The sequence below is a fragment of the Zosterops lateralis genome, assembly GCF_965231275.1.
Source record: "Zosterops lateralis genome assembly, chromosome: 1".
Lineage (NCBI taxonomy): Eukaryota > Metazoa > Chordata > Aves > Passeriformes > Zosteropidae > Zosterops > Zosterops lateralis.
In genome coordinates, this window is record NC_139762.1 from 17,717,730 (window position 1) to 17,743,606 (window position 25,877).

Consider the following 25,877-nt stretch of genomic DNA (forward strand, 5'->3'; position numbering starts at 1 on the left):
CAGAAGAGGTCATTTCAAGTCCAGTAGTCAAAGGTCATAATAAAAGGCAAGCTCTTTCCTGTGTGAGGACACCACTGGGAAATGCATGTTTGGTTTGGGATGTCAGGTCATTAATGGGACAAGATGTAGCTGGAAGGAAGCTTTCTACATATATCTACAGATTTGAGAATTAACTATTTCTTACATTCAAAAACCAAGTCTATGCGTACAACCTTTCCACTTAGGGATACAGCCTCCTCCTTTTGTGTGGAAAGGCAGGTAAAAAAAAAAAATCAGGCTGTGTCTCTCTGCACTGTATAACCCTCAAACAGTGGAAGACAGAAAGTGTTTTCAGTAGTGTTCAAGAACACCTGTGTTAGCATGCAAGCAAAGCAAACATGGATCATGATAGGAACAGTACTTAACTACTGCACTATTAAACTCTCTGATTGGTTCTTATGTCTCTATGCTCAAAAAATGAACTTCCTAAGTGAAATAGCACCTCTCACACCTTTCACTTTTTTTTCACACACAGATGCATTCAAGTGGGAATGTAGCAGCAACTACTTGTTGCATGGCTAAAAGCAGGTATTCCAAGATAGTATGCTCCCTCTGCCTCCTCTTACACTTAGGTTGTATTTTTGCTTTCAAGTTCTGGAAATTGATTTTCCAGAAGATCTGAAAAATCCACAACAGCACAGATCAAACAGTGTGCATAAAACAAGGCAGCTGCTTTATACTCATGACTAGCTTCTTTGAGCAATGGACTGCTTGCTTATGCTCATCCAACCTGCACCCAATAGGAGGCAAGAACTGGCCAGCTCACATCCCATTTTGGATCATTGCAACTGCAGCATGGTTTGTGCAGAAAAAATAAAACAGAACAAGGTCGTATCGGCAAGTCATATCATAGAGTGTCCCCTAGAAAACTGCACATTAAAAATATTAGAAGATAACTATAATTGCTCTGAAGATCATAAAAGTAAAAAAATACATGAAGCTAAAGGCAAAGCTCTTTTGAAAGCCCAGAAAAGAGTGAGAAATTAAGATTAATAAACAATAGGAGTGTAGTAAAAAACACCTCCCTTGTCTCACTTCTATTTTTTTGCACTTTTGCCAGCATACTCAATAACCAGGTTCCCTGTCACCTTTTTATGTTTTCATCACTGGGTAACAGTGGAGACAAAAGAAAAACCTTGATCCATAAATGTGGCCAAGCTGGTGGAAAACTAAAGTATCACCTGGTGGATAGTAGATAAATATTCAAGCATGAAACTCGCTATAGCTTTCTATTATGAAAGACATTACAAATCTTTACTCCACCTTCTCATGTTGTTGAGAACTCTTCCTCTTCAGAAGAAATAAAATATCAATTCAGTGTATGGGTTGTCCATTAGAAGGTATAGCTCTAGCTTTTGGCTTATATATGAGGGAGCAAAAGCATAAAGTACTCACTGTACAGACTTTCAATAATTTTCATAAATACTGTCCAAAAATAAGAAAACAAACAAACAAAATCACATGCAGTTGTGCCTGCACTATTTGATTTTATCAAAAGAAAAACACAGGAAATCGAAATTCATGCAAACAAAAACAAAGTGTTCTAAGAGCACCCACCAGCATTTACAGCAAGGAGTTTAGATTCAGCTACATCTAGAAAAACAACCATTTTCTTTAATTTTTCTTTCTTTTTAGTATCTTTTAGCTGAGAGTTATTCTTTGAGTTTTTTGAAAAGAAATGTTAAGACCTGACAACCTTTCCTTTCAAGAGAAAACCAGCATCACTCAACCATATAACAAAGCATCACCTTTCCAATGTTACAAAGGTTCTCTTTATTTGCCCATGTACCAGTATGTATTTTTGCTTCATTCTTTAGTCACAGACTTGTGATGCTCTCTCTCTGCAAACAAGTCACTGATGGCATTCATGGAACAGTCTTTCACTGCAAGTTCTCTTCAGGGTATATTATATCACAGTGAAGGGGGCAAAAGTGTGCCTGTCTTCATGGCAAGGGAGACACCTGAGAATTTTATAGTGGCTTTTTCTAAAAGGTATTCCAAACACTCTAAAAAAAAATATTTCAGAAACAAAGCTGCAGAAAAACTATCAAGTGCTGCAGTACAAGAATGATAATCTTCAAAAAAAGCCACAGGTATTAACCGAGCAACATATTGCCAGCACGCAGAGAATAAATCCTGCATTTCAGAATCTCAAATCCCTCTCAGAAAATAAAATACTTTTAATTAATTGTTGTTAAATCGGTCTATAACTAGTTCACAGAAAGAAACAATAAACATTGGCACAGGTCACAGACCTTCTTCACAGGTCCACTTGTTTTAGGAAGGCATCTGCCCACCTTTATAAGACTTTTTAAAAGCACTTAATCGTGTCAAATCTTTGTGATGAAAATTTTGTGTCACTAATTTGTCTAAGAATAAACTGTAGGCAAATTCCACCTTAGGAATTTGCCTCTTTTTCCCCCAGAAAAATATCTGCAAGCTAAAAACCAGTTAGATCTCCACAAAACCGTCACAACAGAATGAGCATGAAATAAAACAAACAAGGAATTCAACTGCTGCAGCATTACCACCACTGGGTGTGTCAAAAAAAAGCAATTTGTGTACTCCCAAAATGAGTTTTATGTGGCAGCCTTGACTTCTTAATATAAAAGGGCCACCCCTCCACCTCTTCTCCCTTTTCTGTCTCTTCTGAAGAGCTTGTAGCCATTGAGTGCAGTGCTCCAGCTATGTGAGTCATCCCACCACGTTTCTGTGATGGCGACTACATCATAGTTTTGCTGTTGCACCATGACCTCCAGCTCCTCCTGTTTGTTACCCATGCTGTGTGCATTGGTATACATACACTTCAGCTGGGCTACTGATTTCACCCCTAACTCAGGCTTAGCACCCTTGGGCCCGCTTCAAGGCAGCCTAGCTGCATCTCCTTCCCCCTTCAAACCTAGTTTAAAGCCCTCTCAACGAGGTCTGCCAGCTCCTGAGCCAAGAACCTTCTACCCTTAACAGAGAGATGTATCCCACCTGGTTCCAACAGAGCAGGTGCCGTGAAAGTTGCACCATGATCAAAGAATCTGAAATGTTTGTACATACAGGTTAGACCACATAACACAAGAAATAAACCAATTTATGTATATTCCTATCTGAAGAATTTGATGCAATTCAGTGTGCAGACCTTCCTTTACAAAGTTAATGTGCACAAGTTACTGATAACTCAATTCTTCTCCTCAGTAAAAACAAAATCCAGAAAATCCTCTGCACTATTCAGTATACCCTTTATGAAGTTTCATGTACAACTGGGCCTTCAAGGAAATTTTGATATTCATCAGAAATAGTGGAGAAGCTGTAGTAATAACAAAGGCCAGGTTTTTACAGCTGTGTCATCCCACCCAGTTTTCAGAGCTGTACCCAAGCAGTAACTTGTACTGGAGGTGAAGTACATGCTTCAGCTTTTACCTCTACAGACAGAACTCTAAAATAGTATCAGAAAAAAAGTAGAGAGCACTAATTTTCAAATCCTTGCATTCAACATCCTGGTGGGATATTGACTTTTTTTGTTGAAAATACAAGTTTTGCTTTCTCTGAATGGACAGAGCTGAAGCAAACTATTAATGCAATAAGTAGCACACAGACTAAATGACCCTAGTTCAGACTCTTATCTAAATACCATGTTAGCTTACCTGGGGATTTTTAAACAAAGCATATTTTTGACTTTTTTCCAAAAACAGAATCTTATTCTCAGTGTCTCTAGTCCAGTCTGATAACACTTCAACGACATTTTCATGGTCTTCAAAAAACCTTTCTGGAGAGACAGAGAAGATAATGTAAGACATTCAAACTGTTTCTGCCCTCTCCTGAGGCTGCATAAATTCCTGTGTAAGAATGTAATCATTATCTGATGTTCACTCTCTCAGGGCTGGACAGTCCAGCACTCTTTTCCACTGCACAGATGGGTGCAAAACCCATCTGAAATTGTGTCACAAGGCAGGGCAAAGCAGCTACAGAAGATGCCTTATGTAGCTGTGCCATGCTCCTGGATTCCTACTGCATCTCTGTGCTCTTCTTTGAAGACTGCAAGGAATGAAAACAGTGACCCACCAGGAGTAGATGGCTACACCCATGTATTTCATAGCTTTCTGCTTTTGACTGATTTTGGCATTTTTAAGGTTTGCAGTACTGCAGACTGGGGAGCAGGAAAAGGGGTATATATAAACTTTGGCTAATGAATAATAATAATAAAAAAATATTTGTCTTTTTGCTTTACTTCTTTTACAATGAAGATTTGCTTTTTGTCAGCAGAAAGAATTCCATACACCAAAAATAAAATTTTTGATTTCAAGCAACTATATTTAAAACCACAAATAGCAAAACAGAGAAAATACAAAGATAGACTGAGAGCTGATGTCAAGAGATACTGGTTCACACAGGGATGTGAGAGACCTAATATCAGCTCTGTCCCCTCCTGATGTGCTCTGAACCCCAGTCCTCCACCCAGGAAAGCCACAGGGTTTGCTGATAAGTAACTCTGATCTTATCCATTTCAGTTTCATTTATATAAGATTGCTCAACAGTAACATAACCCCCTCCTCTTTTAAAGGAAAACTAATTTGTCATAACTTGACAGGTCATTTTGGAGGGTTCCAATCTGCACTTTTCTACAAATTCAATACTGGGATAGGGAATTCACCCAGCTCCAATTTTCAGTAGGATTTTGGCAGTTTCCTGGGAACAGTCATACTCCCATTTCTGTGGCCTGTGATGATTATGTCTTCCAATGGCCTAGACTGGCCTAGCATCAGAGGAGGTAACAGAGCATACATTTTGTAGGTTTTCTCTAACACTTGCTACTTTTGACAAGGGTTTAGTTCATCCCATCCAACCTGTATCTTGTGAATTAATTGAAGTCACAGAATGAGATTAGCTTCAAGACCCATTAGCATGTACATGGTAATTTTTAACACCAACAACATAACACTCTTCATTTAGCAACTGGTACTTCTGCAATGCACTGGAAATAGAAAGCACTACATAAAACCTCATTAATGGTTTGAATGGTGAACAGTATCTTATAGTTCAAGATAGGCATGAAACAATTGTCAGACAGTAACACTATTTTTTACCACATATATTTTTGTTCATTTTCTGCACCAGGATTTTCTTGTATGGAAAATGTGATTTTATTATATTCAGGATGGTCTTTTTAATAATTACTTTTCCCTAAAAAAAAAAGTAAAATCTGGATGCCTATTATAAGACTATAATAGTCTTTATTGCAAAGTAAATGTTGGTACGTACAGCCCAGTGTGACATCACCATCTCACTACTGAGATTATTTGTGATATTTAACATGTATTTAATTTTAAACTGTAGTTTATTTTATTTACAATGGCAGTCTTTCAAAACAACTGTATATGTAATACAACCTGTCAAGGATCTTGTGATATAAAAGTAGTTTCGACCTTCAGTTCAGCAAAAATTTCTGCTGCTCAGATTTGCTTCTTAAAGTAAATATAATTTTATTCTCTTTAATACTAATGTGAAAAGCAGGCAGAAAGATGAAGTGCAGAAAAGTTCTGTCTTTGTGCTGATAGTAATAAAGCTATCTCAAGCAGCCAAGAAATACTATGATAAAAATAAAGAATGGTTCACATTGTTCTAATTTTGAATAAAAGTAACTGCATGTTGCTGTGCATTAGAAGCAGGAGAAAGAACATGTAACATTCCACTCATATTGAAATTGCCTTCTGCAAACAAAAAGGCTCCATCCTCAGCAGATCTGGACCAGGTAACAGATCACTGCATCAGGAGTTAACAGATTCTTCCTTTTTTCTTGATCCAGATACGAGTTTACTTCCTTTGGTACTTTTCTTCTGTCCTGGCTTTAAAATCATTTTTATTCATTATGAAAGTAAATTCTTACTATACTAATACCCTAACACTAATTAAAATCACCTAGCATTAGCTTGGACTAAAGTAGCATGACTAATTTTTACAAAAAAAATCTAACCATTAACCCAAATGTTTTTAGCAAATGATCTTCCTGATACCTTCCATTTTAATTGTACAATGGGAAATTCAAATATCTATCCAGATTATGGAGAAACACAAGTACATTCTCTTTAATGACTATGGAGTTTCAGAAAACAACATGTTCATATGCTGTCATCCTAATACTCAGACATGTTTGTCCAAGCCTCAGTGGACAAAAAGGGAGCAACTTTCTAAGACAGGAAAACAGTTCAAAATTATTCAGTGATTTTTGTCAGATTTCCAGGGTCAAATGACATTTCCAGTCTTTCCTTAGTTAAGATAAGCAGGTACAAAAGAATGCAGCACTATTATCTTAATCAAGTAGCAAGAACAGATTGGCAGTACATTTCTGCATCACTCTTACAAGCAGATGAGCATCTCCTTGCTCATGACCAGTAAGGCATTTTCCCAGTTATTTTAAAATTTCTATTGTTTAGTTTAGCAGAATGACTACACCTACACTACTGCTCTTTTAAAGTGTAATATTGATATTTGACTTTATTTGTGAATTTTCACATCTCTGCTGGGAGACTGTAAACTGAGAATGTTAAAGGCTATTTGACAATTTCCCATATCTCTAGGTCAAGTGTGACTCTGAAAGAAAGTTGTGGCAATTTGCCTCGTCCTTTTGATGTCAATACTTTTTCAGTCTGGAAAATAAAAAAGATTCTGAAATATTTCACAATTAGAAAATACTCTGTTCTTAATGAAAGAAACCTTAAAGCCTTTTTCAGATAAGACTCATGTTGCACAGAACAATTTCTAGGTTTTGCACAGCTGTTTTCTAGGCCAGGTTAATTACTCCATAAGTCATAACTTCCTATCAGCAGAGCTGCAGCCCCATCACAGAGCAGTATCCTGTACACAGCTACACTTAAGAAAATGATTACCACAAATGAAAAGCATTAGAAATTAATGAAACACTTCTCATAGAGTCTTGTTTAATGACATTTGTTTGGCCAGGATGTAATGCATGCCTGCTGACAGCACCCCAGCACTGCATCCTCTCTTCAAAAAGTGGATTTGAGTACTGGTGTGTTTGGGTTTGTCATCACCTTGAAATTCACATGGCTCCTTCCTTTTGTGTAAAATAAAATAATGGAAATGGTGAAAAGCAAGGAGCCTTCTGCAGGTCACAGCACAGCTGAATGGACTCATTTCTACAGCACAAACAGACCAAATATATTCCTGCAGCATCTCTCAGATTAGACTCTGTGATGTTCCACCACCAGGGGACACATGGGCAGGAGAAATGTTATTATGTTTTCAAGATTACCAGCACTTACCTGATCTTTCAAGATTACCAGCCCTCTATCTATTTGCTGTGTGCTATGTCACTACACCACTTACCAATCTGCAGCTCTGGGTACATCTCATACAGACACCAGTCAACGTTGCAGTCACAATGGGTTTTCTCAAAGAGATTGTCCAAAACATCCCGTGCCACCTGACGCTCATCCACCATTAGAGACTTGGTGCTGTTATCGTTCATGTGCACCTTGATAACAAGCTGAGAACAAGAAGAGTCAGTTAATTTCAGAAGCAGGAAAAAGACTAGCCTGAATCTGCTAAAACAGATAAGAAAGATAAAGGCTGAAGGTTATTACTGATTCAAAGGCATCCTGTCCCACAGCAAGCTGAGAGAATAAAACAGTTCTGGAGTTTTCACATGATAATGCCACCAAAATAAAGATCTTTTCTCTAAAAATAAAATTGAGCCTTGTTCTATGCACGACTTCAGGAGAAGTAAAACTGCTATGAAGAAAAAGCAGAAGTTAATCTCTTCTCTAAATCTACTACACGTGCAATTACGGAAAATGCTTGATAGGGAAAACAAGTACAAAAGGACAGAGAATCCTTAATGCAAGCTACAAATGTGGATAATTTAGTTTTAAATAGAAAAAGAATGAAAGAATTTTGCTATGCCAAAAGAATAACCTGAAATTGTATTGTACTAAGATGGGCCATAGTCCAACAGTCATCAATAAGAAAACAGATGAGTTCACAGAATAAGCTGAATTGGAAGGGACCCCTCAGGATCACTGAGCCCAACTCCTGGCCTTGCACAACCCCAAGAGCCACACCATGTGCCCGAGAGCATTGTCCAAGTATTTCTTGAACTCTGTCAGCCTTGGTGCTATGACCACTTCCCTGGAGGGCCTGTTCCAGACCATTCCCTCAGGTTCTGTCACTGGCCACCACAGAGAAAAGATCAGTGAGTGCCTCTCCTCTTCCCCTCATGAGTTACTAACATTGAACAAATTAACCTAAGACAGTCATTACTTCTTTATATGGTGAAGAAATTGTTAAACAAGAAATTGAGTGAACTTTCTGCAGAGAGGAACAATGCAAGAAAATGCTGAAGCACATAAAATGTGATAAAGAATTGGAAATACATTATAAGAAAGTACTTAAAATGCTCCATTAGTACTTAAAACAATAGAATAATTCTCTACAAGGTTTGTACATTGCTGGTGAGTTGGGAGGCCTTTCCATATAGTCTTGTCTAAATAGCTCTTTATTTTAAAATGTGTGCATAAGAAGCTTTGGTTCTGTAGATACAATCTGTGTAAAAGGTTAGATAGGAGCAGAGTTATGATCCCCAAGAGAAAATCTACACTATCTCTGAAAAGCAAAAACAAACGTAACAAAAGCCATGGACTTGTTTTGATTCCAGTCCTTGTAAGAAGAATCTGCTGTAAAATAAGCAGCTGAGCCATAGTACAGATTACAGAGAAAAAGAAGTGTTGTATGTGCCTAATCTAACACGTTCAAGGCAAAAGAGGATTTTTGTCTGGTTATATCTGACTGGTCAGAAACATGCATGCAGCTTCCATCTTCACAGAATCACAAATCAGCTGAGACTGGAAGGCACCTCCAATGGTCATCCAGTCCAGTTGCCTGTGCAAGCAGGGCCACCTAGAGACCAATGGCCAGGACCCTGTCCAGATGGTTTCTTATAATCTCCAAGGAGGGAGACTCCACAACCTGCGTGAGAAACCTGTGCCAGGCTCACCCACCCTCACAGTGAAGAAGTAAGTGTGTTCAGAGCCTCCTGTTTCAGCTTCTGCCCACTGCCTCTGGTTCATCACTGGGCAGCACTGAAAAGAGCCTGGCTCCATTCTCTTCACACCCTCTCTTAAGGTTTTTCTAGAGATAGACAAGCATCACACAGACCTCTCTCCTCCCTAGGCACTCTCAGCTTTTCCTCACAGGAGATACTCCTGATCATTTTCAAGATACTTTCTGATCATCTTCCATTGGGATGGAACTCTCTTGAGTTTGAAGGAGGTGATCTTTAAGTATCAACCAGCTTTCTTGATCCCTATTTCCCACCAGCAAGTCCCACATGGGACTCTTCCAAGCAGATCTTCAAAGAAGCCAAAGTCTGCTCTCCTGAAGTCCAGGGCTGTGAGCTTGCTTTTCACCATCATCCCCGCCCTTTGCCCTCTGCTTTTGGTGAAAGAGAGAAAAACAGTTTTCTTGACAATATTTAGTCAAATTATAATTTAAGACTAACACAGTAATTTCATTATAGTGACATGGGTACAAGATTGAACCTTACTTCTACCATATGGTTCCAAATATTCAGAGTGGGGAAAAAAGGTTGGGGAAAAAAAAAGTCTCCCAAAGGAGAATTGCTAACATTACAAGGAAAAGAGGGTGACAAATGAGCAGTCTTAACTTTAGTTACAGAGTTTTACAAAGTCAACATCGGTGAAATCCTCCCAATACATTCTCTCAGAAGCAGCATTTGCACGTGAACATGAAGTGTTCTGTGGGAACCATCTCCAGTCTGGAAATCTCCAAATTTACTGAAAGCTTCCATTCTTCCTGGAAGCTCTGCAGGCTCCAGCACTTCCCATCACCTTTGAGCAAGACTGAAAGGTCATGACATCCATTATTTGGAGTTACTAAACACCTGCAGCTTCTGTTGAGTTCAGATGGAACACTAGTTTAGGGTAAGTGGGCATAATTACTCCCACACTGCAGTATGGTGCAGACACTGGCTGGAACCTTTCTAAATTGTTGGTCAAAAATAATTTCTATTCTCCTTTTACATTACTACACTGCTGTGAATAGATTTAGCAAGAAGACCCTAATTTAATTTAATAGGGATTAGCTAAATCCACATCCACTGTAAAGAAAAGTTTAATACTCCCGGAATCAGCACAGCATAAGTAAGCAACATTTTCAGGTACACTCTGCTTTCTCTAAAGCAACTTATCAGAACAGTGGGCTTTGCCCTAACACTGAAAAAAAGAAAAGAAGGCAGCACTTTCCAAGTTCTCTAAAAATAAGTCCCTTGGGGGTAGCATTCTCCCAGAGACTTCTCTTGAGGTAGATAAGAGCTCCACAAAGTATTTTACAGATAAAATATGGAAAAGCCTAGTCATTTTAGCAAGAAATGTATTGTTAAGAATAATGTTAACAGGAATTTAGGTAGCTCTTATGGTAGCATTTACTATTTTACGGCTCACCTTTTTAACTTTGGCTTCCTTTAGTTTCTCCAATGCAAGTTTAATCTTGTCAGCTTTAGCCTTTGCCTCTAGTTCTTCCTGAAAAGACACAAGACATTTGGTATATTTCTTGTTAAGTAATCTCAGCAGTTTACATTTACTTGAAAAGAGTTGTTTCTTGATATTTATATTCTGAAGATAAGGCTTGTCACAGCAAACTTCATACATACAGCTTTCCTTGACCTAATATCCTTAAGCCAAAGCTTTGATTTACAAGTCAAATGCTCCCTGCTGTTGCTGTCATATAGTTCTTACATGATCTGTTCCTCAAATGCTACAGGAATGCCTGAAAACTGGACTCTTCTGTGTTTTTCTGTACATACAGCTGATACAAAAGAGAATGTGAAGGAAGATCTAGCCTGAGTGAAATAGCATTGTGGATCCAGCTGCTTGGAAGAAAACTTGCTTCTCATTAGGGTAAGAGAACTAGAATTTACATGATTTTACTGAATTTTTGGCTTGCAATTACACCACTTATAGTTTTATACTCTGTATAAATTTTCAGTACATTCATTTACTTGAATTCTTTGACTTGCCACATCTTACTGCATACTTACTGAGAGGAAAATCTCCATTTAATTGGATGATACCATGGCTTAGTTTTCTACTAATGGACCTATTCATATTAACACAGACACAGTTAGACAGAGCACACAAGTTCATTCCAGTTTTTGCTGAATGCCACAGTAAGAATTCCCAAAATTTCAGTATCACCCAGCTCTCCTTTCACAAAGCTCCATCAATATCATACCTCTCAATATCAATGACATTTGTGATCCAAGAAGACTCTGGATCCCCAGGTGCTGATAATTTTAGCTACATCTACCAAGCCAGTGCCAAGTGTTGCCTCTGTGACTGCTGTATAGATTGTATTCCTTTATGCCACCTCTCTTCCAGAAGTCTTCTCCAGTCACGTTCAGAGTTGGAAAAGCATATTTTGGACAGCAAGTGATAGTGGCTCCTGGGGCTCCCTCAGACTCCTCCAGTACTACTGGAGGGTTCTGTTTCTTTCCAACTTAACACCCCTCTTGCCTTTACTGAAGTCTGTTCTCTCAAAGCTTTTTTGCCTCTCTGATGATTTTTGCTGTCCCTGTTGCTCTCTTACTTTCAGTTTCCTTTGTTTAAAAGGGGTCAGATTTTGTGCTACGCTACTCACTGGCTACCAACTTCCAGACAAGGACTGCAAGAGAAAATTCCTGTTCTGCTTCCTCACAAGATTTCTGTTACCTTTAGCCTCCATTTGCTACCCTATAGTCATAATTTTTAGTGGTCTTTGCACCAAGAGAACTGGCTGCAACTCATGGAAGATGCACTTGCAAGAAACTAAGCCTAAGCACTGCCATCACTTCCCTCTTACTGAGATATACAATCATAGCAAAGAAAGAGCAAAGAAGGTTATCTTATTCATCTCAAGTTTTGAGGCATGTTCAACAGTAGCTGAAGTACTCCTGACTGACACCCCTCCTGCTGAACTAAACATCTTTTGTTTTATCACTGCTTCAAGCATGCTTCCGTTATCAAATTCCCCCACTATAAATACCACGCAATCAGTTAAAAATATCTTCTTTTTCTGCAGGTGTGGAAATTTGCATTGCTATAGCTCAGCAGTGCTTAACTTAGAGAATCCAAAAAAAGCCTCTGTAGTTGAACACAAGCAGTTGCAAAAAGGTAGCTGCTGCAGTGAGGGTGACTATGGTACAGACGGAAAACTACACAGCCTCTCACACTGTGGCCCTCCCCTCACTGCCTCTATGCAGAAAGCAGGAAAAGCATCTTAACCACAGTGTCAAGTGTGGTATGGGCAGGCTTTTCTGATGAAAATTTTAGGCAGGTATAATTCAGGCTTCACCTGCATGTTACGTGTGTTGAATAGAGTTCACACATTGTATAAATCTGTGCAACAGAGCTCTCACCTGACAGACTTATGGTTTCATAAGCTTTGACTTTATGCAGAAAAATGAAATAAATTATCAGATGCAAAAATTTAGCAGTATTAGAGAAATACTTTCACAAGTTATAGGATTTGTTTTCCCTTTACAGTATCATCATGGCATTTTCTGGATCTTTAAATAGAAGCACATGAAGTTATCATGTCAATAGCAAATGAAGAAGCCTTATTTAGCTGAAGGGCAGTTTTAAGAAGAAATGTCAGAGTTGATGGAAATTTATGAGACAGCACTATGCTTCCCTGAAAGAAAGGCAGTACTTCTGTATTTTGGCACACCTAAAGGTTAGAAAGTAAGTCTTAATATTACGGTTGCATTGGGAATTACTAACACTGTTCTTATTTGACTGTGGATAACCAGAAGTGTCATACACAACTCCAGCCTTGATTGGCTCATGATCCACTCATCAAGAATCCTGGCTAACAGGAACTTGGATTTTGACGACACAAAATACATTCCACTCACAACTGAATTTCATTCTACTCAGCAGAAATGTCATGTCAAAACAAATACTAATCAAGACAATGAATATTAATTTGAAATAAATTCTTTCCATATTAATTTTAAATGGTTATTACCTCCATCACTCACACTGCAACCTGCACAATAGCCCTGTGGCAATTTTGTGGACAGTAAGCCACAGTGGGAATGTCATTAGTATTGGAATACAGCCTGTATCACAAAATGAGGCAAAGGCTGCAGGAAAAACCCAAACCGATGCCTTAATGAGGAAATAAAGTATTACCACTATATTCCTTAGAAATGATTCTACAGCCTGTTCCTGTCCTTCTCTTACACTCCCCAAATCTGGAAAGAGGCCAGGGAATATCATTAGAGTTCAGTCTCAGAGGAACAGTTTAACTGAGGGAGAAGTGACTTTTGGCTACACTTTTTTTCATACAGAATTCCAGTCATGTTTAGCAAGTACATATTCTTCCCACTCTAAAATCTTGTTTGATCCTCAGGTAATGCATGATAGCTAATAAAGAATTAGCTCAGTACAACACTCAATGGAAAGAACTCCAGCACAGTTGATTTCAGTGAGCTTTAGACCCCAGCATCATAAAAATGCTGCCTGGAAGAGAGGCCTGAGGGTCCACAGTCAGGCTCCTGCCCAAAGCAGGATGGTCACCAACATTAGATCAGATCAGTCATGATTTTGCCTAGCAAAGTTTGGAAAACCTTCAAAGAAAGGGAATTTGGAATCTCTCTTAGTCACCTGGTCTAGTGCTACACCACCATCTGAAGTAGAAAAAACTTCTAATGTCCTGTCTAAAACTACAAAGCTACAACATGTAGCTCACTCACTTCCACGTTAGTGACCTAATACTGCCGTGGAAGAATTTGGCTCCACCAGCTTTGCATCTACCCTCCAGTATTTTTAGGGTGTCATTAGATCACTCCCCAACCTCCTCTGTCAGACTAAACAAGCACAGTTCTCTCAGCCTGTCCTTGCTGGCCCTGATCACTGCATGCCCCTAGCCATTCCATCATCTCTCTGCTGGATAGTATCCAGTATCTTCGCATCTAGAATGGAGCGCAGTATTCCAAGAGTGGGACCATCAGCCAAAAGAAAGGAACAGTAACTCCCTCAGTTTGCTGGCCATACTCTTCCTAACAGAGTCCAGTTTCCTCTACTGAGATGATCTTTCACTCATGGTTCTTATTCATTGTGGTATCCAGCAGGATCTCCTTTTCACCAGGGCTGCTGCTCAGCCTCTCCTCTCCCAAACTGTACAAATGGTTATTACACCCCATGTGCAGGACCTTGTACCTTCTGTGTTTCTGAGAGTTTTGCTGGCCTAGTCCTCATGTTTTAAGGCCCCTTGTGTTGAAGGTCTGTCAGTGATCCTGACAGTCAGTACCCTTAATTAAAAGCATCTTCAGCACATCTCCAGGTTAAGTTTTTATGTCATCACTCAGGTCACAGATGAAAATGTTAAATAATATAAACCCAAGTGATCCCACTTGCTACCAGCCAGCAAACCATTGACTTACTAGCCCTTGAGTCTGGCCTGTCTCAGCCCACCTAACCAGCTACCCTTCCAGACCATACTTGTCAGAAGACAAACCAGACTACTTAGAAGCTTGGTACTTCCTTAAAGATCATGGTCTAAATCAAGGTGGGAAAATGTTTGAAAGAAATAGACAGAACTCATTTTGACAGAATCTCTTCTACATCAGTCATACTAGTTAAATAAAATACTTCAGCTTTTGAAGCTGTTTGGCTGATATTTTGCAAATGTTGATACTCCTTTAAGACAATAAGTTAACTATTATTAACTTAATATTTATTTATAATTAATAATTTAACTACTTGAGGGGCAGGAAAATGGCAGAGCTTCTCCCATATGTTTATGAGTTTCATTCTTCAAACAGTATTGAAAGTTCCTATGCATCACATGAAGATTTATCCAGTGAATCACTTTTTATGTCATCAAACATGTCCAATTTTCCTACCCAATTTTCTGTTCCTTTTGCTGAATATGTCTGCTGTATGATTCCAAACACAGGGGCAGTAGTGATGCTGAGGTGATTCATCTTCAGTTCATGTGGGCTTTTAAACAGCAATGAATTGACCATGGTTTTAAGCAAAACTGACTGATACTATTCATGTTGCCTAGAGTATTTCCATTCCCTAAATGTAAATATCTTCTCTCAATCATAGCTACTGTGAACATGAATACTGAAAGAGGTATATTTGTGCATTTCATAATTTCAGATTCATTTTTTGGGGGGCTGCATCACTCTTTTTAATGCCTTCTCTTCTCCTCACAGGGTTGTGACAGGGCAGAATTCTCACATTATCTACCTCTCCACACCTCACATCAAAAAAATAGTACAAGTATCACATTTTATTTCACTCTTGTAGAGCTGTTAAAACAGCTCTACAAGAAACACAAACATGGAGGAGGTTGTGGTAAGTCTGAAATTTTAGATACAGGTAAGCCAGTTGTTTATAAATAAATAGTTTCCTATTGATAACTTTGGCACCTCCTAAGAGCATTTGTCCCCTATTGCAGATAGTCTTCATTACTTCCTTTCAAGGGCAAGACCAAGAGAAGAAGTAATTCCACGTTAGGACGAGGGGAGGTACTTCTTGCACTTGTCCCTGGACCTGGTCACCTAGCAAATGTTGAGTTTTACACAAATGAACAGCTCTTCCTATTGCAAGAAATCACTTTTGCAAGAGATGGAGCTGGGAAACTTCCACAGAATTTTGTCATCAGTACAAATAGCACAGACTGCAATGAACACACATAGTGACCTCTTCACAAAGTGGAGATCATTTGCCATGCTATGAACTGATACCAAAACCAAGCTTCTATAAGAAAATATTAACTGATCAGAGCTTCCTAAAAAATTTCAGTGATAAACTTTTTGTTACAATAAACCATTTGCAGTGATTATGCCTGTATTGGGCTATCAAAATGATGATTAGAAAGATGAAGGACTGGCCAACAGATCAAGGAACAGGCAGAAACTGCTGAGGCCACAACAGCAGAAATTTCACTTCAGAGTTTATGCATGTTTCATCACTGCAGAACCTCACCAAGGTATCTTCCCAAGATAGATATCATTGCAGAACCTTCCCAAGACCTGAGAGATCCACTGGTGTTCCAGTGCCAAATATCACTTGCAAAATGACAAGAACTGCTGAATGCTTAGAATAAGGTTCCACCCAGACTTACCTGCGTAAGTGGCTCAGGAGGAGGTGGTGGCGGTGGTGGTGGAAGTTCTGGTTCAGGGTCTGGAGGTGGAGGGGGCAAATCATCCCCAAACTGTCCAGTAATGGTAACATAGGGACTTACTTTAGAATAAATGTCACTATTCAAGCCTGTCGAAGGCTGAGTGACTGTACTTTGCTGATTGCAAGAAGTTTTCTGGGCTTGTAAAGTTTTCTGTTCAACATCATTAAGGTCTGCCACAAGATCAGCCATTAAAGCATCCAGGTCTTGGTCCTCTAGGGAATTTAAGGATTCTATAAAGATAACCACAAAATGTGTCAGAGAGGGAGTGCAATGCAAAGCACTGTTCCCAGTTCAGCAGAGATTAAATTGCAGAAGGCATGGTTACAGGGTATGGGAAACAACATTTTACATGGGTTTAAGAAATAAATGTGCTTTCTGAACAGCCATTAATCTGGTTACGCTGAGGTTCAGAGGACAAGGAACTCTACAAATACAAACTAAACAGGACAGGAAGCTTCAGTTCCAGTGATACAGTCTCAGGCCCTTATGATCTTACAAAACATGGCCCTGATCCAGCAAGGTTACTGGGGACATGGTTAGTGGTATGAATGTAAGAAATTCCATGAGCTCCCATTAGACTGTAAGCACATACATAAATACTTAGGAAGTTCTGGAACAGCACACAACAAACCCTGTAACAGGCCTAGATCAGAAATATGTCCATATATTATTATTATTCTACAACTCTAAAATTAAAGTGAAGCAGAATCAAAGAATATTAAGACACAAGAAATTGCATGGTATCATCTGTAGCGCATCATTAATTGTGTGATTTGTGACATGCCACATGAGTGGTACATCACACACACTTCTGAGGATCCTTTAAGCAAGAAACAAACAAGAAAATCTCTTTTAAAGGGGCTTTATAAACCAGGTAGAAACATTGTAACTTTTTCTTTCTGGTTTTTTCTACTCCAACAGAGTATAATACAGAATCTTATACCTGAACTTCATAAGTAATTTGTGGTTGTTTGAACTAGCTATGGTGTAAAGAGATACTGCAGAGCAAAACCTTGTAGGATGATCTAGCTTTCTGGAAGAGAAGGGCTCTTTAAGATTGAACAGAGTCAGTGGTTTAAATCCCTTTAAAGAGACCAGTTAAGAAATAAATAAATCACAAACTGGGAAAATTTTGAAGTGAGATTTTGAGAGGGATGGAGAGCACTGAATTAGATACTCAGAAATGCTAATATAGTCCAATAAATAATAGTCATTCATAAGATTAAGTGTGAACATGTCACTAAGCCATCTCAGTTTACTCTGCTCTCCCTGTTAATACAGTATTTAGTAAGTTTTTCTTTACAGTGGGAAGTTGGCTTATGATCCTCTCTGTTAAGATAGCTCTACCCACTTTACTGATTGAGTCTTTAGGAAGCCCAACAGGGAACTGATCCTGGGGCAAAACCAGAGGTTAGCACCAACTCAGGTTAATGCAAACAACCAGCCCTCAGTCAAAAAATAAACAAAAAAACAAAACCAGAAAACAAACAAAACAAAACAAAACAAAACAAAAACAAAATCAAAGGAAGGGTTCTTACTTCAATGAAGTAAAATCCCTTCATTTGGTTTGCCATAAAGCCTCAGCAAGCAGCTGTACATGCAAAAGTGACAGTGCAAACCAAAATGAGAATAAGCACTGAAGAAAAGTGGAAGCAGCTGAAGCTGATACTTCCACTGGATAGAAATGCTTACACAGCTCTGACATCACACTGAGGAACTTTGTCTTCCACCAAGTTAAATCTTTACATTAAAAAGGTTAAATTTTAGAAAGTTATTTGGGAGACTTCTCATTTTTATTTTCCTCTACACTCAGACATTTTTAAAAGCCTGACTTCTACTTAAACTGAGTAATGCCCCAGAAAAATTGTTCCCTTTGAAGTTTCCTAAACTGAGACACAAAAATATACCTCTCCCTCCAGCAAAAGAGGGTTCTTTTGTTTGGTTTGGGGTTTTTGATCAGGGTATGTAAAGATTTTCTTCTCATTTGTTGCCATGAGGTATTTTAAGCAAGCATAAAAGGCATGAAAGAGGCCATTCAGCTACTTACCATTTAAATCTTTAAAACCAACTGTAAAGTTAAATTCATTGTTGGACACTTTGGGGCATGGAGGTGGTAGAGTCTCCACTCCTAAACTCTGTTAAGATAGAAGAAAGAATGGGTGTCTGAGGATATAACTACTATTACATACATTAACATTTCAAAATCAATTATCTGAATTTATCTATAAAATATATTCTTCTTCAAGAACAGAATGACACACACTGGTTTCTGAGATTATGCTGGACTGGTAAGCTAACAAGGGCCAGGACAAGGGTTCAAGCATTGTCTCACAATCATGGCAAGAGTTTTGCATGCTTCCCAATCCAATGCTGATGGCAGCAACTCTTGTCAGGCAACACCTGGGCTTGGTGTGGGGAACAGCAAATAATTGGACTGTTTCTAATCAAGACAGTGGACAAAGACAGACTGATTTTTAGCTTCCTTGGGTTCTTTGAAGGGGGGTGGGGAAAGAGTTCAGCTGTGTACACATTTGACCCACAGTGCCATTTTCTTATTTTCTTTCCAAAGTGCTTTATTTACCAATATAAATGAAACCTACCTGTTCCTTTCTTCTATTGTTTGGGGAAAAAAAAATACAACAAACAAAACTCCATGCTGTTGCAATGTAAACAGCCAATCTGTGTAAACAGAGAATTCCTAGCTGGCAGCAGAAAAGGCCAGTTCTGAATTTGTATTTCCTTTCCAGCCCTGTTATGCCATGTAGAGGTATCTCTGTGTGCTTCTATCATTTACACTTACTTTAGGAACAGACAGACTGGTGAAAAAGTGTGAAAAACTATCTACAGTCTTGTTTTGAAAGTTAAGAGTCTGAGGGAATTAACAGATCCAATTCAGTTAACTGAAAGTCTTCAGGCTTTCAGACACCTCTGCCTCTTTCTCCCAAAGCTGATGTGAGAGGTGATGCCAGAACTTTAGAGAGGAGGAGAAGCCTGTCTCAGTCTCAAGAAAACTGCATCCCACCCAGTAGTGCACCAGGGAGCACAGAGAGACTCACTCTCTTAAACTCTTAGTACCACCTGCACTTGTAACACTGCTGTGTCCAGTCTGAGGAGGTAAAATTTAAAATTTATCACAAGCAGTCTTTTGTTCTTTTGAAGGCATAATAATGAAATGAGATTACCATAAATCCCTCCATATATACATACATACATACATACAGATATACATATATATATATATATATATATATGTAAATACATAAAATAAATATGCACACTTACAAAAAACCCCAAAGAGCAGAAAGGCTACCAAGGGACAAAGTATTGTGATTTGACAGCTAACAATACCATGTGAAATCTTGGCTTTCACCCACTTTAAACACAATTTCTATTCTGTGCCTCAGAATTATTGTTATTTAATTTGTCAAGCACTGGGATTCACCAAGAAGAAAGATCCTCTCAAAACAGAAGCTGTAACCAAACTCACACATCCAAGATGACAACTAAAGTGTTTTCAATCACGCATTTATTAAAATACAACAAGTTTATTCCCTTTGTAATTTTTTTTCTGGAAATAAAAATTCTCCTTTCATCAGATTTTGCAGGAAGTATTTAATGATTCGAGCTTTAGAAAAAGGCTCATGCTGTTTTATACTCTCAAGAGTGCATTATGCACTGGGAATAATATCTCATGAATTCTTGAATGCCACACTCACTGCAGCTTAATATTTTGCCATATCTAAAGAATCCTTTAAACATATATTCAAAATGTTGCTTTCATTTTCAAAATTCACATTTGACACTCAGGCTACCTCCCATCTACCCATGTATGCTAAGCATTCATACCTGAACATTCAGATTCAAACTCTTCCTGTTTTCACAGGAATCCTTTAATTTCTTTGGACCACATCCAGAGGAATTTAAATTGCTGGGCTGGTTTTTTTCAGAAAATATTTTTCACAAGCAGTTAGGTCTCTTTAACAACCTACCCTGTATTGGTATTACCTTATTTTTTGGGCCATTTGTTTTAACTGTCAAGCAGAGAAATTTAGCTGAAGGTTTACCACAGTAATGTAACTGTATTTATTCAGAGTGGAAGTGCATAAAAAATGCAGAAAAGTTCCCTCTTTTCTCTAACACATAATAGCTATTTTTCTAATCTTGATGGAAAAAAAATAATTTACCTGAGTCAGCATGTCCATCTCCCCAAGTAAATTGCTGAACATTTCATCTATATCATCACAGGTTTGCTCCATCTGAAAGAAAAAAAAAACCCCAAACCAAGAAGTTTATTCAGAAGTTCATTTCAAAGCCAGGAATAGTCAAAACTAGAAGGTGCACAATGCTCTTTTATATTGTGTTCACAAATAACTTTAAAATAATTCCTCATAACTTGCAAAAACCTGTACCTTAGAAGTAACTAGTAACAGTTCAGCATCCTTTTCCTGCATGTGCTGAAACACACCCTTCTGATCTACACTCATCACAAGTTCCAATGACCTCCTTTTATCATTTACATTCCATACGAAGTCATCATCTAATAAACCATAGTTGTATCTTAAACATTTAAAAAAAAAAATGTAGCCTGTGAGAGATAGAGAGGGAAGCAAAGTTTGATGTTGAAAAATTTCTGAATGTTTCATCTTGAAAGCCTTCTTTCTTTGGCTTACATAACTAATACTACAGAAGTTTATTGGATGTTACCTAGTGCAAAACCAGTTTATGGTTAGGTACATGACCAACTTTTTGTCTCAATATTTCTCCATTTTTCTTTCAATTATTACTGCACTGAGAGAACTCCAGTCCTTACCTAACCTCAAGAGACCTGAGGAAGTGCACTGAGACAAGGAAAATGGTATAGTCAATGGCATTGCTTGTTGCAAGAGGGAAGCGTGAGGACAGGATCACACACCAGTAGTGCTGAGCTATGGGGAAGACACAGCATCTGTAATAATCCTCTTTCTCATAAATCTGTTCCTTTGCAGGGTAAGTCCAGTATAAAAGGGTGTCTGCCATGGAATGCTACCAGAGACAAGAACTAGAAACTATATTTTATTAAGAGGCTCAAGCCTGCAAAGGATTGAGAACTGTGGTACTGAACACATAAAACCAGGGTTCAAACTAGGGCCAAACCTTACACATATAAGTAGTCCTATCAATTCTCTGGCTTTGTGTGCACCTGTATTGCATTTCTCTGACAAGGTTTGGGGGGATGGGGGTGTGGCTGCAGAGGTGACTTCTGTGAGAAGGAAGTTCTTCAGTCTTAATGCTTTTCCTTTAAAATATTGAGTCATGTAACTATTCCCCAGATAAATTAAAAAGGCCACTGAACCCTAAAGTCAGAATCTGTTGTTTGAGAATTGTGATGTAACAAAACAAGGCACAGGCAATCAAGAACTGAATTTTCAACTTTCACATTTCTCACAAATCCCAGAAATCAAAGACTTAATGATTTGGGAATTGGATACTCTTAAAGACATTTTAATGGATGTGGTTGACAGAGCTGAGGGCAACTGTAGCCCAGCAGTGGAGATTGCACAGCTCTGCCCAAGGAGGAGCGAACAGACATCCCACAGGACTGAGTCAGTGGAGAATTACAAGTCATCTTATCTGTTTCCTTTCCAGCTGACAAATCCACATCGGATAGTTCACTCTCTCTGTCTCTATCACACTTCTCATACAGAGCCTTGTACACAACATTCTGTTTCTATAGACTCAGCTGTATGCTGATTGGCAAATGATTACTGAATCTTAATTCATTTATTTGGATCAACAGCTGTGTAGCTTCCTACACACCTGGCACTTGGAGAATCAATTTTCATAGAAAGGCTAGATAAAATGGCACTTATTTGATCAGGAAGAGTGAGGATACATTTGTTACATGACAAAAATGGAGCAGCAGTACATACTGACAAGTATCTCATCAGTGTTTAAATAATACTGAATAATTTTATGTTTTCCTGTTTTCTGATTTAGGAGATCAAAATAACTTCTAAGGAAATCTTATCAGTTCCAGTTATTTGCATGTTTTTGGTAGATTTTTTTAAAGCACTAGCTATGTCAACTTTCAGGAAAAGATCTTCATACAAGTTCTTTTGACAAACTGAAATCCTCCTTTACTATATTTTTACAGAATAGAAATATAAAGATGGTGAAAAAATTACTTGAGTTGCAACCTTATCACAAGGAGTAAGAAGAACTGTCCAAAAAGGAAAAAATAAAACATAAGGACCCTCCTGAGTAATTAACAACAACAACAAGATAAAGTCATGTTGTCACCAATCCACTGCCTCTACTGGTATTTTATTTTCTCTTGAATTTTTATTGATTTGGTTTAGAGAGACAAAATTATTATCATAATCAACAAATATGCTGGATTTTTTTAATGTTAAAACACACTGAATGAACCCTTACATTGGTATAAGAACTCTACATATTCACCAAAGATCTTGCCAAGAGCTAGAAAAACTTAAGATAGTAATATGAATCCCCATAACACGGAATTGCAAAAGACTGTCCATCCACTCTTCTTCTCTTTGACTTCTCTCCACTTATATCCATTTCTTTTATTTGACTGCCACAATAGAAATAAACAGATTTAAAAACTTGCAGATTTGGAAATTATCCTGTTGGATGTTGATGCATTTTGATCACCAGTTTTTTCTTTATTTTATAAATAGCCTTGAACAAATTCAAACCAGAAATTCAAGGTGAAATGTGCAGGAGTATGAGTTATTATTAATGAAAAAAAGGAAAAGATTTACCAAAGTGCCCAGAAGAATACTCAGTTTCATACCCAGTCCTACTCTACCGTAACTTTTCTGTTAGGTTTTTCTCTATTTTGTACTAATACTAGAAACTTTTAAAACCACAAATGACTACATTAAACCAAGCAGGAAAAAACCTAAACCAAACAAAACAGTACTTTAACTGTAAGTTTCCCAGACTATGCATAAGATTTTAAGCAGAGAAAAAAACACCAAAAAACGGAACTGAAATAAAAAGAGGAAATTGCAGTTGTCACAAACAAACAAGCTAAGAAAGACCTTGTGGGAAGCCATATATGTGAAATGTAATGTATTTTTAAAGTGATTGATTTTCAAACTGATGCCTTGTGGACCACCTTTTGAAGTAGCACAGTTAAAAGTATTCCTTGTTTTTTATTTCCCTCATTTTCACATTCTCAGATCTTCCCTAAGCTCTCATAAAAATCTTTTTTAAAAAATATTTTATTTAATAGTCCTACCTTTCTCATACTGTATATCTAAGAGATTGGGACATTTTCTCTTCAACTTCCTATCCTAATCACCAATGAGTCTCACTTTTAGTGTATGTATATTAATTCCTCAGAGGTTTATGTAATACATAAATATTGACTCATTAACTCCAGAAGTCCTCCAGAACCACTGGATCTCTTAATTTTTTTACCATTTCAACTTCAGTGGGAAATTGGATTGTTTGATAGAATCATTAACACTCAGCAGGAAGTTGGCAAATGAAGAGTAAAACGGTACAAAATTTACACTGCTTAAAAAAAAATCACCCTCTGAGAAATACTCAAAGTAACTCTTCTCTGTTCACAGCAAGAGTCGTCTAAGTCACGTGGTAAAATGGTTTCTGCACTGGAGAAGTTCAAAAACAAGCCCAAAGCTCTTTTGAAACATTGAACAGGAAACACCAACGTTCTCATCTCTGCACCTCAGTCTCAGCAGAGTTGATGCAGTTTAACCAACCAAAGGGCTTTGGCTACAACAAGAAAGGAATAAGGAACAGCATGATGTCAGAAGATAAAGACTTACAGTGGATTCATGCTATGAACAGTACTGGGAACCAGCCCACTCAGTGATCTGGGGAACAGTTACAGGCACAGTCATTACATTCAAAGTATTGTTGCTATTCTTAACCTGCTACATACGTAAATAGCAGAGATAAAAATACATGAAATGTATTTCTACAAGTCACACAGAAATATCAAAAGCACACCTTCTGGTCTTAGTGTAGTGCACTGCAGCATCTAAGTGTCAGAGTACCAGACCACTAAAATAAACTTGACTCCCCACATCACTAACCACTTAACACATTGCAACCTCCTGCTATTGCTTAATACCTAAATGCCTTCCAGAGTGGAATGACGAAATCTTTAACATTTTAGAGAGACACGGCAGCAGCCGGAGTAAATTCCTCAAATCAGAGATTCACTCTTGTGTACTACATACTACACAAAGTAGATCATCCCACAGCAAAGACAGAAAAAGGAAGAAAACTAAGGAAGCATAATGAAAGTGACGGAGTCCCACCATAAAGTGAAAAGCTGGAAAGAGGGCAACTGATTGTCACAGAAAACAGATGTGAAACTAGTGTGATTTAAAAAATGCACCAAAACCTAGGGGAAAGTTACTGAGGCACCATTTCATCCTGACTTACAACACAAAACCAAGAGGATAGTAAATGAAAGTCTAAATAACTGCTCCAGGGAAACACGCATCATCAAAACTGGTGAGTAAGCAAGCTGAGGAGTTGGTTTGCTCTACATGCAGTTGTAGCTAGAAGTGCTAGTATGAAGCAGGAGCGCATAGAGCTTCAAGCAAGGATGATGAACCTCATCTTTTAAGACCTAAAATAAAGGCTCCGCCAATTTGGAACCAGAGTAAAGCTTCATGATGGACAGGTTACACCACACCTTCCAGCACGAGATTTCTTGCCTCCTTCTGAAGTACATGATGCTAGCCACTGCTGGGGAGAACCTTCTGGCCAGATTGACTGCAGGTCTCAAACAGATCTAACTAGGTTCCTTATAGTGATTTTATAGTTAGATGTTAAGAAAAACTCATACTACACAGGTCTCTCATATACCAGTGAGGCAGGATGGAAGTTCTTTAACCAGCTATTTCATCACATCTAGTAAAAAATCCTTAACAGACATTTTGGCCCACTTTTATGAAGTAAAGTACAAGAGAATATCTGTCTCTGCAGACTTCAGTTATAATCCAATCAGTTACTAATTGTAGTAGATAGATACTAAGAATGGAAATGGAAGTTTTGGTGTGATACAACAGAAATGGTACCTGACCCCAAGGTTGCAAAATCACAATCAGATTTGGCAATTAGCAAATTTCCTATGTACATGACATGGCTCTGTAACACTAGCTCATATTTTGAAAAGAGTAAATTAAAAGCAATTAGACTGCTTAAAAATCAGACTGCTTCTAGCACTGTACATACCTAACACTGATAAGCACAGTATTTTTCAATAAAAAGCTTGCACGCACTGATAACTCTGAATGCAGTTTTTTACTAATATTCACTATCCTTCTGGGAAATTTGGTGTGCTAATAACTGTAGGCTTATCTGCAGCTGAAGTTACATGGTATATTTATCTCAGGGATGGTGTGTCATGCTATAACTCCATTTGTGAGTGTTAGTGACACACTAAAACACAAGTAGCTTCAGGAAGACTGTACAACTGCAAAGTGTCCTTATTAGTTCAAAAATGAGTGACATCTAGCTTTGGATTAAAATTAAAGTGGCAGATAAATACAATCAAGAGAGAATCCTACTCTAATATTAACATGGAGTACTACAGCTCATATTCTACTAATTCCATAATCACCCACCTAGAGATAAATACAAACATT

The 25,877-nt window shown here is 38.1% G+C and overlaps 1 protein-coding gene across 2 annotated transcripts in view; it reads right to left on the bottom strand.

The window, feature by feature from the left end:
* APBB1IP (amyloid beta precursor protein binding family B member 1 interacting protein) overlaps positions 1–25,877 on the bottom strand; it is a 64,875-nt gene that overhangs the window by 30,896 nt on the left and 8,102 nt on the right. The window contains exons 2-7 of one of the 2 annotated variants that reach the window (XM_083867404.1): positions 20,427–20,498; positions 18,290–18,377; positions 16,183–16,472; positions 10,506–10,583; positions 7,375–7,534; positions 3,675–3,796 (exon numbers count right to left, since the gene is read on the bottom strand). In XM_083867404.1, coding sequence (XP_083723530.1) covers positions 3,675–3,796; positions 7,375–7,534; positions 10,506–10,583; positions 16,183–16,472; positions 18,290–18,377; positions 20,427–20,498 — 810 coding nt within the window. The remainder of the gene's footprint in view (positions 1–3,674; positions 3,797–7,374; positions 7,535–10,505; positions 10,584–16,182; positions 16,473–18,289; positions 18,378–20,426; positions 20,499–25,877) is intronic. The other variant, XM_083867405.1, reaches the window with a different exon arrangement.